The sequence below is a fragment of the Balaenoptera physalus genome (assembly GCF_965194825.1).
Source record: "Balaenoptera physalus genome assembly, chromosome: 12".
Taxonomy (NCBI): Eukaryota; Metazoa; Chordata; class Mammalia; order Artiodactyla; family Balaenopteridae; genus Balaenoptera; species Balaenoptera physalus.
The window spans coordinates 45,426,507-45,444,672 of record NC_138897.1 but is presented as its reverse complement, the minus strand read 5'-3'; the positions used below and the strand labels follow the sequence as shown (position 1 = coordinate 45,444,672).

The following is an 18,166-nucleotide window of genomic DNA, read 5'->3' as shown; positions in this document are numbered from 1 at the left end:
ACCCATCATGGTTGGGCTTGCTAAGGCAATGAGGATTAGGTCCAGGAATTTAACCTCCTGGAAACTTCTGAGAGAAGGAACCTCAGTTGACTCTCAGCAGGGAAAAAATGGAAGAAGAAAGGAGGGGAATGGGGAGGTGAGGAGACTGCCAGAGGCCCCTCTCTGTGCCCATCCTACCCACCCCTGCACTGCCGTGTAGCAAGTTTTGAAGCTAACCCTGAATGTCTACTCACCTGTGATTGCCAGGTCAGCAGTCAGTCAGGGCATCTCCGATCATTAGCCCTGCCCTGGCGTTTGTATCACCATTTCCCTCTCCTCATCTTTTAACAAGTTCTGGAGTTTTCACTAAAACCAAAAGATGGACTTGTTCTGGTGAGAGGGTGCTTTGGACAGGTGTGTACTTTTTCAGTTAACTCAGTGGACTGCTATCTGCTAATGCAGCAGTGACTGCCTTGCCCAGCATCTGCAGACACCTACGTGTGCTTCCACACTTGGCCCACTTAGGTGTGAGCACCTGTTTATTTATTACAGCTGCTGACGGCTCACAGCCTCCTGTTCTGTGTCCTTGCTGGGGCCCCTGATGGATTAAGCTGTCGTATCCCAGTTATTTTTCTTCAGTGTCTGGTCTCAACAGCAGTGAGTTGTATCCTCTTTGTTCAGCATAGAAGGGAAACAGCTATTATTTGGGTTATGAGTAGAGACATTCTTTCCAATATTAATAGCCCCAAAATAGAAGTGTTAAAAGAAGTTGGTGCTGTGAAATGATCCTTAAGAAAGTATTGGTCTTTTTTCTTTCAAGGCAAGTCACCATGTTTAGAGTATTTTTGAAATGCAATAATAGTGAAATAAATAGGGAGTCGAGACCTTGAAATTTCAGGCCAGAGTAGTTTGTGTAGAAGGCACAGGTGTGTGAGGAAAGGAGACCAGAATAGCAGGTCTGAGCACAGGCTTTTATTAGTTATTATTTAGTAACTTCCTGTTACCTCAGGCGAATCCTTCCCTCCCCTGCCTTCATCTCCCTTGTTTATAAGATAAGGGACTTGGAGTAAATCACCTCAAGGGTCCTTCCAGTTCTCAGCAGAGGCCTGATCTGAGCTATCATCCTTCTTTTTTTAAATTTTATTTATTTGTTTATTTATTTATGGCTGTGTTGGGTCTTCGTTTCTGTGCGAGGGCTTTCTCCAGTTGCGGCAAGTGGGGGCCACTCTTCATCGTGGTGCGCGGGCCTCTCATTATCGCGGCCTCTCTTGTTGCGGAGCACAGGCTCCAGACGCGCAGGCTCAGTAATTGTGGCTCACGGGCCTAGTTGCTCCGCGGCATGTGGGATCTTCCCAGACCGGGGCTCGAACTCGTGTCCCCTGCATCGGCAGGCAGATTCTCAACCACTGTGCCACCAGGGAAGCCCAATCATCCTTCTTTTAAGAGAAGCAGAACTCAAAGAAAAGTCGACCTTTTCTTTCTTGGGTTATCTTTTAGTCTCTTGGTTGCAGCTTTGAAATTTCTCATGTTTTCCTAAATGTCTTAGACCAAGGGGAAGGCCTGCCGAACAGAAAGAAAAGGGAATCATTCAATTGTTATGACTCCAGCTGTTGGTAGATCAATCTTAACGGGAGTTTTTCTGATCACTGAGTATGTTAGTTTTCAATTGCCATGTAACAAATTACCACAAATTTAGCAGCTTGAAACATCACAGGCTTATCATCTCACAGCTCCCGTGGGGCAGGGTCCAGGCACCCCCTCGCTGGGTCCTCTGCTCAGAGTCTCACAAGGCGGCAGTCAAGGTGTCAACCAGGGCTGGTGTCTCGTCTGAAGCTTGGGGTCCCCTTCGAAGCTTCTGTGGTTGTTAGCGGAGCTCATTTCCTTGCAGCTGCGGAACTCATGGCGGCTTGCTGCTTCTTCCGGGACAGCAGGATAATCTCTCTTCTACTCTCTGTGCTCAGAAAAGGCCTAAACCCACTTTTAAATGGCTCACGTGATTAGGTCAGGACCACCCGGCTACTCTCCCCTTTGATTAACTCAGGATCAACTGATTTGGGACCTTCATGACATCTGTAGAATGCTTTCACCTTTGCCATATAACGTCACCTAATCATGGGAGTGTCCTCCCTACCCTCAAGGGGAGGGAATTGTATAGCACCTGTGTCCCCGGGGGGTGGGATCTTGGGGTTCATTCTGCTTACCACACTGAAGAAGCTTTTTCTCAAATGAACTTAGCATCTGTTTGCTTTGCCCCCACATTGTTATACTCGTGGCCACTGGCTACCATGCAAAAAATGCCCTGAGAGCCTTGTGACAGTCCCCTAAGACATGTCTGTGTCCTGTTCTTTCTCCATCCAGACCTTGTCAGGATTGCCAGACCAAGACACCTTCTACGATGTGGTGGACTGCCTGGAGGAGCTGGGCATTGCAGCTGTGTCCCAGCGGCACTTGACCAAGAAAGGGACTGACCTGGACTTAGTGGAGCAATTGAACATCTATGAGGTAACAGGATATGTGTATGCCTTTTGTAGGGCCTCATACAGCCTGGACAAATGTCAGAGGCTGAGGGAAACATACTCTAGACCAGTGGCTCTGAGTGTGATGTGGCAGCATCTGCAACACCTCGGTGCTGCCAAAATGCAGGTTCTCAGGCCCCGCCCCAGACCTGCTGAGTCGGAAACTCCAAGGGTGGGCCCAGATTGATTAATTGCTATTTTATTTTAAAGAACATTCATTCTGAATGAGGGGTGGTGGGGAAGGAGGCACATTGATTGTGTTTCTTATCCTCGGACGGGGTGGAACTTCCGGCAGGGCTCTACATAATTTGTAGGGTCCACTGCAAAATGAAAATGCGGGGAAAAAGTGCTATTAAAGATACTAAACTTTTCACTTTCTTCTGCTTTCTCTCTCACCTTGTCATGGTGTTTTTTTTTTATTTGCTAAAAGTATGTACTCACTGAAGAATATTTGGAAAATACCAAAAAGTGTAAGAGAAAGAAATCACCCATGATTTTATTACTAACCATGGTTAACATTTTGGTCTGTTTTTCGAGTCTTTTTTGTAAATGTTTAGATTATTAACTCTGGAGATAATAGTCTATATACAGTGTTGTGTACTGAATCTTTATTAGTAAATATTTTGGAACCATTTTCTTTTGTCATTGAATCGTCTTCAAGAATTCCGTTTTATTAGGAACATAATAGCCTGTCTGTGTGCAAGTACCATAATACGTATAACCAGTCCCTGTTTTCTCAGATTTAGATTGCTTCCAAGTTTTTGAAAATGATGAATGCTGTTATAATGAACAGCTTTCTTCATAAATTTGTGTGCACAGCTAGAGTCCTAGGAGGGATATTTCCCAGCTAAATGGCTCCATTGTGATCTTCACTGGGTAGAAGTGGAGAAACTGACATGTAACTCATTACTTCTTTAAAGTTACTGTCATAATAAGTGACAAGCTGAGGAACAGAACAGAATTATCTTTGTATGATCTTAGGAAGAATCAGTGGAAACTGAGCCAGAGAGATCTGCTGTCAGAGCATAAAGCTTCCCACAGCTGGCCAGCTCTTTTGCCCCTGCTCTGGGCATCTTCTCCTCTAATGAAGCCTGACTTACCCAGTAATCTGCTCACACTTTCGTGTTTTATTATCAGTGGGTGGTGGAGGGTTATGTTCTCATGGCCCCTAAGAGACAGGATAAAGTAGGAATCAAGTAAGAATACTAAAGATGGAGAAGGAAGGGACTAAAGACAGTTGGCTCACATCAAGGTAGAAGGACTTTTCCCAGTACATATACCTCCCTTTCTTTACCCCCTTCCCCCTGATCAGAACTCCAATCTCTGAGACTCTGCTCAACCAGGGGCTTATATTATCAAAGCTTTGGATTCTGTGTGGTCAGTGTATATCAGAAGATAGCATAATGCAGGTGAATTTCCTACTAGTGAACCAACTGGGAGAGCATTTTGAAAAGTAACCTGGATACCTCCCCCAGAAGACTACTTCTGGTTTCAGGGCATACTTTCTCTCCAGTCTACCTGACTCTGAAGCTACCTCCCCATCTTCCTCTTTCCATTCATGCCAAACGTTTTAAAAGATGTCCTGTGTTCACTGTCTTCCTTTTGTCAAATGGCATTTGCTTAATATTTTAACATTAAGTACATATCATTCACAAATGTAGATTATATGTTTCACTCAAAGAACAACAAAACAAACACCCATTGTGATAGTTAACTTTATGTGTCAGTGTGACTGGTGCCCAGATATTTGATCAAACATTATTCTGTGTCTGTGTAGGTATTTCTGGATGAGATTAACATTCACATTGGTAGACTGAGTAATGAAGATTGCCCTCCTCCATGTGGGTGGGCCTCATTCAACCTACTGAAGGCCTGAATAGAACAAAAGGCTGAGCAAGAGAGAATTCACTCTCTGCTGATGGTAATGAGCTGGGACATAGTTTGCCTCTTACCTTTGACCTCCGGCTAGAACTAACACCATTGGCTCCCTTGGTTCCCAGGCATTTGGACCACAGATCTTGGGACTTCTCAGCTGCCATAATCATGTCAGCCAACTCCTTACACTAAATCTCCATATATATCCTATTTGTTCTGTTTCTTTGGAGAGCCCTAATACACTCATGTATTTAAGAAGTAGAATATTACCAGTAACTCGGAAGTGTCCTTGATGGCCCTTCCTGTTGTCATCCAACTAACTTCCAGCACTGTTCTCTTTTTTTTTTTTTTTTTAAATAATTTTGTCTGAAAATAACTTATTCTGTAAGCTAACACAGAGGATCAGATTATCAAATAAGAGTTGACAGATTGAGATCTTGCTACCTATAGCAGAGCTATACTAATCTATCTAGGGTAATAATTTCCAGAATACAGAGGTGCAGAGACCTGTGACTCCCAGGTCTTTTATTCATATATCAGACATGTGCTTTCTGACCCAGAACAATAGATGCGGTCTCCAAGTGTGGTTCATGCGTCACCTCGCCCAGCGAGTAATTTGCTTCGTAACTATGAGGGCTCTCTACTAGACAGTCCAGAGAGTCATGGCGTGTAAATCCATAAGTTCTGTGTTTATTTAGTGTAGGTGATCCTTAGCCAATCCTAGCCTGCTAATTAAGGGCACTCCAGAAACAAGAACTCTCATTTTAGCAAATATCTTCAGGCTGTTTGTTAGATAGTCTAGTTATTAGCATATTTACAAAAGATTAGATAGGGCCATTGTCTTCTTTCTTTCCCCAGAAGCATCACTACTACAAAAGGAGTGGAGGGGTCACAGGCCAGCTGTTTTAACTCCTTCCTCCCAGTCTGTATCCCTAAACAACATATTAATTTTGTCTTTTTATAAATGGAACCATACCTTTTGTGTCCTCCTACAGTTTCTCTTTTTGCTTATTGTTTTTGAGACCTACCCATGTTGTTATGTGAAGTTCTAGTTTGTTCACTTTCACTGCTGATGAATATATCCCAATTTATTTATCTCCTCTTCTCTTGATGGCTGTCAGCTGGTTACAGTTTTGTTGCCATGACAACGCTACCATGACCATTCTTTTCTGCGTGTGTGTGTGTGTGTGTGTGTGTGTGTGTGTGTGTGTGCGCTTGCGTGCCCAATACTCTTTATGTTTAGGTATCAATTCTGTTCTTGCTTTGTGAAAATATTTAGAAGTTTTTCTTCTTTCTCTCTGCCTTTGTCTCTGGTCTTTGATTATTTAATAGAATTCCCTTGGGAAATTGTGTGGACCTGTGATGATGATGGGGCAGAGGAAGAGTGTGTGTGTGTGTGTGTGTGTGTGTGTGTGTGTGTGTGTGTGTTGGAGGCAAGAGATCTTTGGTAACTATGTTTTTTCTATGGGTATTGGTCTATTTAAGCTTCCTATCTTTATGGAGATCAGTTTTTCTGAATCATATTTTCCTAGGAAATTATCTACTTTATCTGGATTTTTAAACTGATTACTAAAGAGATATATAAATAGTCTCTTAGGAATGTTTTTAATTTCCTCTTGCTCTGAAGTTATTTTCCTTTGTTAATTTTTGTGTTTGTAATTTCTCTCTTTTTTTCCTCTGGGTTAACTAGTGGTTTGTCTAGTTTGTCGTTGTTGTTAATTTTGACTTATGTATGATTTGCAGTGCTCTTCTGTTTTGTAACTCAAAACGTTTTTATCTCTATAATTTCCTTCTTTAATTTTCTTTCAGTTTACTTTGTTGTTCTTTTTCTAGATTTTGAAGTTGTTTATTTACTTCATTTCCTTTTATCCTTTAACCATCCTCACATTCCTGGACTGTAGCCCACGTGGTCATGATGTGTTCTTTTTTAAAGTGTGCTGTTGGAATTCTGTTCGATACTAATTTATTTAGGATTTTTACGCAAATAGTCATAAGTAAGATTGGCCTCCCTCTCAGCCTCCCCCCTCTTCCTCTCTTCCTTTTCTGTATGCTGTCCCTAGTAGCTTGGGTACCACTGTTATGCTAGCATCATAAAAAGATGATGCTGGTGGTCATGAGACCACTTTTGTATGTTGCTCCTGTAGAATGCACTCCTGGTGACTATGTCTATGGATGTCTCCAGGGTACCTCTCTGATTGTTCCTCCTCGACGTCCTCCCGTGGATCTTTCTTCTCTGTCCCTTCCCTTTCAGTGTTGATGTTTCCTTATCAGACCTCCTCTCTCAGTACATGCAGCCTGCACTATGATTCACCCAGTGAGTTCAGCAGCTTTGGAGGCTGGTGGCTGATACCTTGACCCTGAGCTTTCTGCCAAGGCTCCTGGCTGCCTGCCCCTCTGCCTGCTTGTCTTTTTGTGTTACGTTCATTCATTCATTGAGGGTATGTCACATACTCTGCTGGGGCTGAAAATACAGAGCTAGAAGATCTGTCCTTTCCCCAAGCAACTTTCATTCTGTGGTCTAAGACAAGCAGGTGACTGGTTCCCCCAGCAGCTAAATGTGATGGCACAAGAAAGGACATGGAACGTGCCAGAGGAGCTCAGATTATGTTAGTCACAGACACCTGGAGGCTGCACGTGACATGTATCCAGCCCTAACGAAACCTTTTATTTTTCTCCCATGACAAAAACAAAAATCCTGCACAATCTGTTCATTTCTTCATCTCTACAAAGAGCAGAGTCTCCCAAGTTACAAACCCGGAGCTGTCCTGGACTCCCTTCTCTCTCCTCTGTCCCCACGCTCGGAAGTCTGATTGCTGAAGACTGTGATTTCTTCTCCATTCCCCTAGCTCAGGCCCTCATCATTTCTTGCCTGGATTTTTGCAATATCTTCTCATTCATTTGTTCCTCTGTGAATCCATTCATTCAACAGAACTTTACTGAGTATGTACTATGTGCCAGGCACTATTCTAGGCCCCAGGACACAGCAGCAAACTAGACAGACAAGGCCAGTGTCCTGAGGGGTTGCACATTCTCATGGGGTGCAGACAGTGATCAAAGTACGTGAGTAAGCTGAGGATCCAAGATTGCTGGCGTGTCTATGAAGAAAAGAGGCAGGATAAGGTAGAGGTGAGACACTGAGGCAGGGGGAGGAAGGCCCATCTGAGGTGGTGGCCTAAAGAAGGACAGTGACAGAGGGAAGAGTAGTGGAGGAACTCAGGTTTGGCAGGTGTGAAGGGTTGAAAGGAGATGTGATGACGGGCAGGGCCTGGAGAGGTTGGTATCTGCAGAGTGGCATCCCCCGGGGGCTTCTCTGCTTATTCCCTCTTCCTAACTTCCTGCAACTGAAAACAAAGGATCCTCCTGGAAGGCAGATCTGACTACACCATTCCTCTATTTAAGAAAATAAACAGGAGTGAATGAATGAATGAAAAACCTTAAAACCTTTTTCACAGCCCGTGGGATGAAGCTCAAACTCTTTGAGTTGGTACAAGAGCTAACACCGTCTGTGGCCTTCGTGCTTCTGTGGCCTGTCTCGGGTCAATCCTAAGATGTCTCTGAAGTTTCAGCCACACTCAACTTCTTCTGTTTCTTGAACGTGAAAGGCAGGTCATCAGGAAGCTTCCCTTTATCCATTCTCCTTGCTTTGCCTGGAGTGCTCTTCCTTCCCATTCTCAGGGAGTCATCTCAAACGTCCCCTCGTCCGCAAGGCCTCCTTGGCAAGGTAAAAGGAGTTCCTGCTACTTGTCGCCTGCACTTTGTTTATAACCCAGGAAGGAGCACTTGTCTGTGTCCACACCTCAGACTGAACAGTCCTCAGGTCGCACTTGTCTATCTGTTTGCCTTTGTCATCTGTCTCATTCCCCTCTAACCCCTGTGCCCAGCAGCACACCTGCCCAGAGTAGAAGTTCAGTAAGCACTTGAATGAAGGTCTCTTTTAAATATCACACATTTTATTAACAGATGCTGGGTTGAAGGAAGGGCATGATTTAATCAGAAATCAGCTACCTTAAACGGGGGAGATGCTTTGAGTAATCACTCAAGGTGATTACTGAATGCTTGGGGTACCAGGTAGAGTCAGGATTTTTATTCCTTTCTGAAAATTAATGCAGTTTTAAAAATATTTAGTGCCACAGGACAACTAAGTTCATTATATGCAAGGGCAGCAAGGAGGCCTATAAGCAGTGCCAATATTTTCCTCACAATAGACTATGAATGTTTTCAAGCCATTGTAGAGACCTTGGTTGGGTTTCTAGAATTCTTCTTAATAGTGGAGGATGTCTGGTGACCATATGTCCTGGACTTTCTGGGGAATGCCCAATTCCATGTAATTTAATTCCATTTTAGAAAGGTGATTTAATCCATGTTTAATTAAATTCATTTGAATTTTTATAGCTTTGAATGATTTTTCAAATACATAAATTCATGAATCAAAATAAAAAGTCTTTTGTCAGATTGTGTTCTAACTTTTGATTCTGAAAATGTGGTCCTAGTAATGGCAAAGGCATCTTAGGGCTGAAGACTTTGGGGGTGAGGTGGTGACTGTTACTGTCAGGAATAAATAACTTATAGATCCAATCTCTTAAAATTCTTCCTTTGTCATAGGTGATTTTAAAAATGTGTATCAGTTAGCTCTTGCTGCATAACAAATATGCCAGAAAGAGCGGTCTTAAAACAGCAATTATTGCTCATGATTCTGTGGGTCAGAGATTTGGGCCTGGTTCACCTGAAATATTCTCAGGGAGCTACAGTTATCTGATGGCTTGACTGGGGCTGAATGGTCTAAGATGGTCTCATTCACCTGGTTTGGCATTTGGTGCTGCTGTTGGCTGGGCCATATGTCTTCAGCAGACTAGCCCGAACTTCTTCACATGTAGCAGCATTTCAGAAGGACAAGTCCCAAAGTGCAAACACTTTTGAGGCATCTATGTCTTCTGATGTCCCATTGGCCAAAGCAAGTCACATGGAAAATTGTTGACTCAATGTAGGAGAGGACTACACAAGGATAAGGAAACAGAGAGGCATGATTCCCTGGGAGCCTAGTGCTATAATCATCTGCACAACCTGTCATCAGCATAGTTTCTTCTTGAAATGGTACTAGCACTGGCATCCACTTCACCTAAAAGCTGAATCAAGATGTATAGGTATGAATTAAAAAGAAAATGTGGGATAGCAATTTGGAAAATGATAACATCTGATGTGTAAAGATGGCTGCCTGTCATGGAGGTTAGTAGTAGTATAACAATGTAAACTCAAAGAAATGTTAATAGATTTTGACCTCCATTAAGAATGTTCAGATTGTTCAATGTTTGATGATATTAAGAAATTATTTTAAGCAGGACAGTGGTATGTGGTTATGGGTTTTAGAAATCCTTATCTTCTAGGGATATATACTGAAATATTAATGGGTGAAATTATATGATCTGGGATTTATCTCAAAAAAATCTGGCTGTGGGGTCTGTGGCAGGGAGTAAATGAGGCAAGACTGGCCAGGGTCGATAGTTGTTGAACTGTCATAGGTGATGAGCACAAAAGTCTTTGTATATGTTTGAAAATTTCCACAAAAATTTAAAAAGAATGTTTAGATCATTCAGTGGCCTCAAAGACTGGTGGAAGTTGCCACAGATGCCACCTTAGTCTTCTCCTCACTGCTTTCTTGATAAGATGGGGTAGGATGTGCAAGCAATCAGTGCTGGATGAGGAACGTGCTTGCTCCTCATCTTGGTTTTATAGACAGTGTTCTACATTTGATTAAAAGAGTCAGAAGGTATCTGGCGAGGGGTCCAGCAAACAGAACACTCCATCATTTGGGTGAGATTAGAGATTGTTCAGGACATGGTTGATCTCACCCTTGGGTCCCATGGAGGACACTGCACTTGTAGTTAATTAGATCTGACATCACAGATTCTGAATAAGTCTCTTGATAAGTGCTGTTCTCTCCAGGTGTTTTCCAGCCGTTAGTGGTCTTGACTCTAATCCATAGTGCTCCCTAGAATCTGAAGAATTTGGAACTGCCATCGAGGCCCTGTACGTGAAAGTGTGTCTCTCTTCCTATCATCAGTAGACACTGGTGATTCTAAGATTCTTCTTGTGAAAACAAAACCAGGAGTGAAGACCAGCCCCAAATTTCATGTTACAGCATTCCTGACTGCCAAGCCCGAGACTGCCATTGGATCTCCTGGGATTCTGAGCCCCATTTACCCTCCACCCCCATGCACCCTTTTCTTTGTTTAAGGGGATGGATGTTTTGTTGAGGATCTGAACTTTAGACAGCCCTCATTGAATTCCCTTTTATGGTGTCATTTTGATAATCTTTCAGGACTTTTCATGTAAACTTTCTGATTGTCTCCATCTTCCTTGACAAAAGGCAGTTAAAGTAGGTTTCACTTTGTGCACACTCCGTGTACTTCTCTGAAAGGCACTGTGAGCGGAATGCTAGTTGATCCTTGCATCTCTGAGGTTAGACAAGGAATTAGAAATATCTGAACTCTACTTTATCCCCTAATCTTATCATTCCAAATGTGTGCTTAATTAGAAGCAGAATCAATACTTCAGGTCAGAATAAGTTCAAATGGTCTAGAATTTGTACATCTAAAAATGAAGAAAAAATAATTGGCTAGTAATATTTTAAAATACTCTCCTTGGTTAGGTGTATAATCATTCTCAAACTTTCCCCAGAGAATGCCATTTAAAGTGCTAAAGTTGAGATGATAAAAGTGGTTAACTAAATACATAACTTCTTTCTTAGTTCTTGTAGTTATACCGCAGATCCCCCTGAGCCCGCCCCCCCACCCCAGGAAACAGACTTTCCAGTGAGATTTTGTAACAATAGAGCTTTTTCTGAACTCTTATCAATTCTTACCTCAAACCTCCCCGAATTATGTCTGACTTGTAAATTCTAAGGGAACAGAATAGTCAAAATATTATTAAATTGTCTTCATCTATCTGGGAGTTTGTTATAGAATGTATCTGGCACGTAGATAGAAGAGTTTTCACTAAATCAATCTCACCCAAAAGCTAGAACTGGAGGAAACTGGAGATGGAGCAGATCAAGGGAGGCTGCACTCCTGAGAAACAGGCCGTGCATCTCAGGTGTCCATCCTCGTGAACAGGATGAGAGTGGCCAATCTGGCCTTGACTAAGCCAAGCTTACCTTGCTATGTGAACACAGTTGGCATCAACGCTTTGGACAGAGGAGACCACTGATTTTGCAGTAGCCAGGTTTTATGTAGACAGGTGATGTCAAAGCCAAATAGCATGGTTAGCCATCTGGGTCTTTATATTACTTCTCCATCCTCTCACTTGTCAGGACCACGTTGTGAAATGTGACCAAGAGCACACACAAGGCTGGAAAATATGCACCTTTGGGGACGGGGGACCATGTGGGTCCTTGGGTGCCAAATCAGAGAGACTGCTGGACTTGCTTTGGCCTGGCCCATCTGGTCTGCGAGGTGGCCTGACCTGCCAGTTCTGTGTGATGGAGGAATCTGTGGGCATCCTAGGCCCCTTCATCCGAGGGCCTATGTTGGGGAAGAATGGTCATATTAATTGAGTACTAGCCACAGGGAAAGCCCTACCCTAGCTGCTTTACATATGTTAGATAAGTTTTCTTACCACAAACCTGAAAATACAATCCTCTTAGCCTCATTTGCCGAGAGAGAGGCTCTCGGGCAAGCAATTTGCTGCAGGTCACCCTTGGTCCACTAGTGGCACAGGCAGCCCACACAGAGGTCTAGTCAACGATAACTTGTGCTCGTCTGACCGTGTAGTTTTTGAGAAGGTAGGCGTAAAAATAATTAAAGAAGCCGGAGATACAAATAGGTGTAACCCATGGTTGAGAAGAGTGAGCTCCAATAAAGAGGAGCGCATGCATAGAGATGGTGGGTGTTACTGTGGGCTGAGAGGGCCAGGGAGTAGGACCCAGGATAGAGGAGATCAGGAGAGGGCCGAGCTGGGCCTTTGGACAGGGCACCACGCAACTAGGAGCAGAGCTCCTAGTGTAAGTGCTTTTAAGAGGAAATTTTTTTGAAAAACGGAATTCTAGAGGTCCAGTGTATTTCTGGTCCATATTTTTGCGACCGCAAGTGCAAGCAGGCACCTGAGACCGGGCTGCAGAGGGTTCCCTGAGAGCCGCGGTGCGCGGGGATGATCTAAAGTCAGGCCTCTCAAAAGACCTTTAGGTGAGGCCGTTCAGCTCACCTAGTTTGTGGCTCCCGCCTTTCTCCTTGCTGTGGTCTTCTGAACAGCCTCGCTAGGAAAGCGAGCTCCGAAACTGTCAGGAACTCCAGGGCTTCCTGCTGCCGCTGGGCTTCAGGAGAGACTCCGCCTCCTGGACCAGGGAAGAGCAAAGGCGGTGGGGGCGGGGGGCGGGGCACGAGAGATGACCTCGGAAAGGGCAGTGCTGGGCCGCAGGGTGAAGAGCCCATCTAATTACAAAATATTTCTCAGGTCTTCTCTCTCAGGTCCTCTCGTGACATCAGTTGACCTTTTTGTATCCGTTTGGGGAACTCACACAGTGGCGAGCATCTTTTGGTTTGTAGGCTGCGCTTTAGGATGCGTGTGGTTGTGATGACTTTGAGGAGAAGCCGCAGCCACAGGGTGGGAAGAGACGGCGTAAAGTGCTCATTGGGGCGGGACTGTGAAAGGCTGTGAGATCTGAGCTCGCGCTGGGCGCTCTCTGCTTTTCCAGGTGGCACTCAGGCTCGAGGATGGCGACGAGACGGCTGAACCACCCCCCAGCGGGTGCCGGGACCGGAGGAGGGCCAGCGTGTGTTCCGGCGCGAGCGGCGAGCACCAGGGCCTGGACCGCAGGCGGAGCCGCAGGCACTCGGTGCAGAGCATCAAGAGTCCTCTGTCGCCTCCGTCCAGCCCCTGCTCCCCGTTGGCTCCTGACTTCAAGGCCAGTCAAGTGCGAGATCTCCGTGAAAAGTAAGTATTAACCCAGCCGCGGAGAGGGGCGCAAGGATGCCGGAAAGAGGGGGAGAGGCCACAACCCCACGGGTGCCCTTGACCATCCCCACCTCTCCTCTACCATTAAACCATCACCCCCAATTCCCCCGGAACTTCCCAGGGCGAGGTGGCCCTGGTGACATGCGTAGACTTGGTCTTACTAACGCATGAACTCATCTTCACCCACTTGTGTTTTCATATTATTTAGCATCTCAGTTAATATCGGAGTAGAAATGCTGTGCTTTATCAACTAGAAAAGAATCCAAAACACAAAACTTTGGCCTAGAAATAAATGGTATGCCACCACACGAATGTGAGATCGATAGAGTCTGAGGTACTCATGACAATACATGGTTGAGGTTGAGTTAAATAGAACAAATATATGCTTTCATATAACTTCAGTAAATACTAATGCCATCATTTATTCAGTCAGTCATGCAGCATAATTTTTAAGTGTCTGTTATAGGCCAGGACTGTTTGAAACCGTGAAGACGTATAAATAGAAAAGGTATGATCTCCATTCCTGTGAACCTCCCATCTGGGCAGGGAGAAAGTAGGAATGAAGACAGGGACATAAAAAGAAATGGATTGACAATCCCATGAGAAATTATATATGTCCAAAATATAAAATTTGACAAAATCTATAGGAGCTCAGAAGTGGTTCCATAAAACAGAGGTGCAGCAAAAGGATGGCCATGCCGCTCTGGGGTCTGGGTCCAGTTATATCTTCCCAAATGGATGCTATCAGTTCACTAGGATGGTGGGATTCTGTGGGCCAGTCCATGCCAGCCAACTCCACTGAGGCTGACAGATACACTGGTTGCCAGTGCACCTCTTCCTGCTGCTGGCGGAAACCCTGCTCACATCACTTGACTGAAACATTTTCCCCCCATCATGGAGATCCACCTGGGAGCCAAATGTAGGTCAGGAGGCTGCCTGGTGTAGAAGAATATAACTCAGAATAAGTGGTATTACCTTAAGATAGTGAGGTCTATCACTATCCACATATGTCCCTTCCTCTCTATCCCTAAGGGGACACCCACTCCATCCCCACCACTACCAAGAGGTGACTTGAGCAGTCTGGTACTCATGGGATCACTGGAACATGAACCGGTCCACGCCTTTGGGTGCCCCCTATTACAGAAGGAGAAGGAAGGCATCGGTCTGCGAGTGATGTGCAAGGCATGGTCCATGTTGACACCCTTCTCCATCACCTAGCCCTCCATCTACAGGTTTTTCTGTCTCTAAGAGTCTGTGTATAGCAATCTCTCTTTTAGTGAAAAGAAGACCAAAACTTCTGAACAGACTGAGGAATGAGAACCTCTACTATGAACATTGTACTTTGTCATCTAAGACCTTCAAGAAACTCAGGCAGTGCTCAGAGGGCCCTGGAAGCTCTCTGTAGCGCTGCTTCTGGCTAATAGCTTGAGAAATTAACATGGAGAGAGTTGAGGAAAGTGTACACAGTGGGCTGAAAAATCGGTTTAAAACCACCAAAGAGGCTGAAGGTAGGAGTTAGGAGGCCTTGTTAGCAGCATTTGGTGTTCTTTTGCTCTGTCTGACTTGTGTCATGTTTGTTTCTGTTCTGTTTCTTGTTTTTACACTTTTCAAAGGTCCCTGTGTTGTGAGTTCAGGTGACCACACCTTGTGATATGTTGGCAAAGGTAACAGCAGTGGAGTGGACCATCCTGGGCACAGTTTTGAGGCTCTGGTCTTGGTGGGATCTGGAGCGGCAGGCCACAGACACTCCTCTGAATGTTCCTGCCTCAATGTTTTCAAATAGGACTGATTTTTCATTTTAATGAAATTATTGCTTTAATGTAAATTTCACAGCATTTGTTTAAGAAAAAGACACTTTCCAGCTTACCAAGAAAGATAAAGGTTTTCAGATTGATGATTATGAAGTGGCTTCATCCATGAAACCTGTTGGAGGGATTTTGCCCTGTGGCCCCAAAATGACACCGTAATTTTGGCAGAAGTGGGAGTAGGATAGAGGGAAAGTGTGACGAGAAGCAAATTGGGAAGCAATCCCTGCGTGCATAGCTTAGTCACCTGCTCAGCATCTGTGCCTCAAAACATTACCTTAGAATCAAGAAGTTCATTGTACTCTATTCCCCGTAGACCTTGAAAGACACAGACGCATGCCTGACCTAGATTACTCTTCATCTATGTGAACGTTCCGGCCCTGCTTACTGCTAACTTGTAGCAACATGCCTGCATATGTCACATATGAAGAATTTTAGGCTGAACTGTATTACTCTGTGTCCCAACTAATGCCAATACTTTTGAAAAGAGGGTAGAGCTATGTTACAGGTTAGAGAGAGATTCATGTTGTCCTAAACTGTATATGGCACTCTCCACTCAGATGGTTCTTCTCTGTCACTTGAATTGGATTCTCATGATGATCCTCTGTAGGACCCAGGCAGGACAAGTATCATTATCCTCACATTACAGATGAGAAAACAGTCAGGGGCTTGGTGTCTTGTGATGAATCTCAGGACTAGGGAGCTAAGCCCTGGGTTAAATCTAAGTCTTTGGCCTTTGCCGCTCAATGTCCGAATCGTATAGAACCACTTGCCACCCTACCATTCCTAAACATAGTTATTGAGTGAGATTTGTACTTCTGACTTTTCAGACAGGGAATTTGATTTACATACCATGTATGTGTATTTTTATTCAGGTTAACATAAAAATCAAAGAGAGTCGAACAGGAGAAAATCCCCAAGTCTTCTTACAGACTTAGGCCTGCTAGGCTATGTGCTTTAATAAGGACGAATAAGCCTCAAAACTCACATTGCTCTGCTTTGGTTTCTGAAGAAATAGAAGTCCACAGTGAGCATGTACCAAATAAGGTATGAGTTTATTGGTCATCTGCCACTTAAAAGTACCTCTTGTGACTCTGTGTGCCATAGTGAGTTTCACCTTTGCAATTAAATTTACAGATCTGATTGGAAGAAAAATGTTGGTGCTTTCATTTTTTTACCAAGAAAGTTATTTTTAGCATCTAATCATCAAAAGAGCCAGTGTCTCTGGTTTAAATTGTAATAGTATATAGTGTTAGGACTAAAAAGTCTTCAGGGTTGTCAAGCCCAGACCAGAAGCCCTTTCCGTGTACTCAACCTCGGACATTCTCCTCCCTGAGGCACCCCATTCTATCCTTGAACTTTTTGGCTTGTTAGTAAAGTCACCTGGTCTAAATTTGCCCCATAATGTGGTAGCTCTGTTGCTGCTTAGCATTTCACTATATGGATAGAATTTCCCTATAATGTTTCCCTATTCATCCTGGTTCTTACCTCTGGCAACACACACTGGGTCTTCTTCCTGCTCTATATCTCCATCTTTCTGACAATGAACTTGGCATGGGACTTAATATATAAAGTTTAATTTCATCCTGTTGATTTCCACACAACATTCTAACCCGTAGAGGTAATTTTGAACTTCATTTAGTCATTCACGTTAGCAGTTGTGCCATCCAGCTTTCAGTCATGTGTATATTTTAATACACATGGAAGAGTGACCTGGAGGGTAGTGGATGGTGACAGCAGCTTGGAAGTAGATGGTACAGACAGCTCCCACATTCCTCAAAGTCAAGGGTTGGAAATGTTCTCTGTCAAGGGCCAGGTAATAAATACGTTAAGCTTTGCAGCCCAGACAGTCTTTGTTGCAACGATGGCTGCTTTTATGCTTTTTCTGTAGCATAAAAGCAGCCATAGAAAACAGGTAAGAGAATGAGTGTGGCTGCCTTCCACTGAGACTTTATTTATGGACACTGAGATTTGAGTTTTACATGTCATGAAATATTCTTTAGATTTTTTTCCCCCCAACCATTAAAAAAACGTGAAAATCATTCTTAGCTGACAGACTGTACCAAAACAGGTGGTGGGCCACATTTGGCCCACAGGCTTGCCAACCCATATTCTAAGGGGCTGCGTTTCTTGAGGGAAGTTGCAGGGGAAGTGGTGTGGAGTTGGCAAAGAGGAGTATGTGGGTAAGAGAGAAGAACCCGTCATGCCGTAGGAGAAGTCTGTTAGGGAACAGCATCCTTAAGTCCAGGGTTAGAGCAAGGAATGTTCCATGAAGGTGTGGAGGCTGTTTGCTGATGGCTGCTCATGCGTTCCCAGTGGGAGGTTGAGGGGGTTGGAGAGGGTGGAGAAGAGTCAGACTAGGGGACATACAGAGCCAGTGGGGAGGAGGGCGTGCGGCAATGAGCCCAGAAAAGGATGCGCTGCTCAGGGATGTAGAGGCAGGCTGGGACCAGTCCCAGTGGCCCCGAAAGGCAGTGGTCTTCAACCGGAAGTGATTTTGTCCCTAGGGGACACGGGGCAATGCCTTGGCACTTTCTGGGTTATCATAGCTGGGGTGGGGAGTGCTGTTGGCATCCGGTGGGTGAGTCTAGGGACGCTGCTAAACGTTCTACAGTGCAAGGACTGCCTCCCGCAACGAAGAATTATCTGTTCTACAATGTCAGCCCTGCCTTAGGGGAAGGCACGTAATTGGTGTGATTTTCACCTCCTTGGGACGATGCTGAGGCAGGGAGTCTTTTGACTGTTGGAAGCAGGGTAGCTTTCTTGAACTTTGTGGACCTAGCTTAAATGCTCATGTGCATGGGTCAAAATCGACTTTTTTTTTCAGAGAATATAATTCTTAAATTTGGGGGCTACTGTATAGATAGTACAGTAGAGTCCCTTTTTTGTTTTGTTTTGGTTTGGTTTTAACTCCTTTTAGCAAAGTTTTCTACTTCACATTCTCAGGGAATATGCTGAGCCCTCTTTGAGAACCAAAAGTTTGACTAAATGTCATGATTTTCTCAGTAGCTGAAATGCCCAGCATATCCAATTCTAATCAGCTTC

At 44.3% G+C, this 18,166-nt stretch overlaps 1 protein-coding gene and 1 pseudogene across 13 annotated transcripts in view; one reads left to right on the top strand and one right to left on the bottom strand.

Moving 5' to 3' along the window:
* Window positions 1-18,166, bottom strand: part of LOC309639174 (large ribosomal subunit protein uL4 pseudogene) — a 470,274-nt pseudogene that overhangs the window by 18,384 nt on the left and 433,724 nt on the right. The window lies entirely within an intron of this gene.
* Window positions 1-18,166, top strand: part of FHOD3 (formin homology 2 domain containing 3) — a 490,767-nt gene that overhangs the window by 309,529 nt on the left and 163,072 nt on the right. For all 12 annotated transcript variants that reach the window (XM_082415972.1, XM_082415969.1, XM_082415967.1 and 9 more), the window contains 2 exons: window positions 2,338-2,481; window positions 13,057-13,295. In XM_082415972.1, the coding sequence (XP_082272098.1) occupies window positions 2,338-2,481; window positions 13,057-13,295 (383 nt within the window). The remainder of the gene's footprint in view (window positions 1-2,337; window positions 2,482-13,056; window positions 13,296-18,166) is intronic.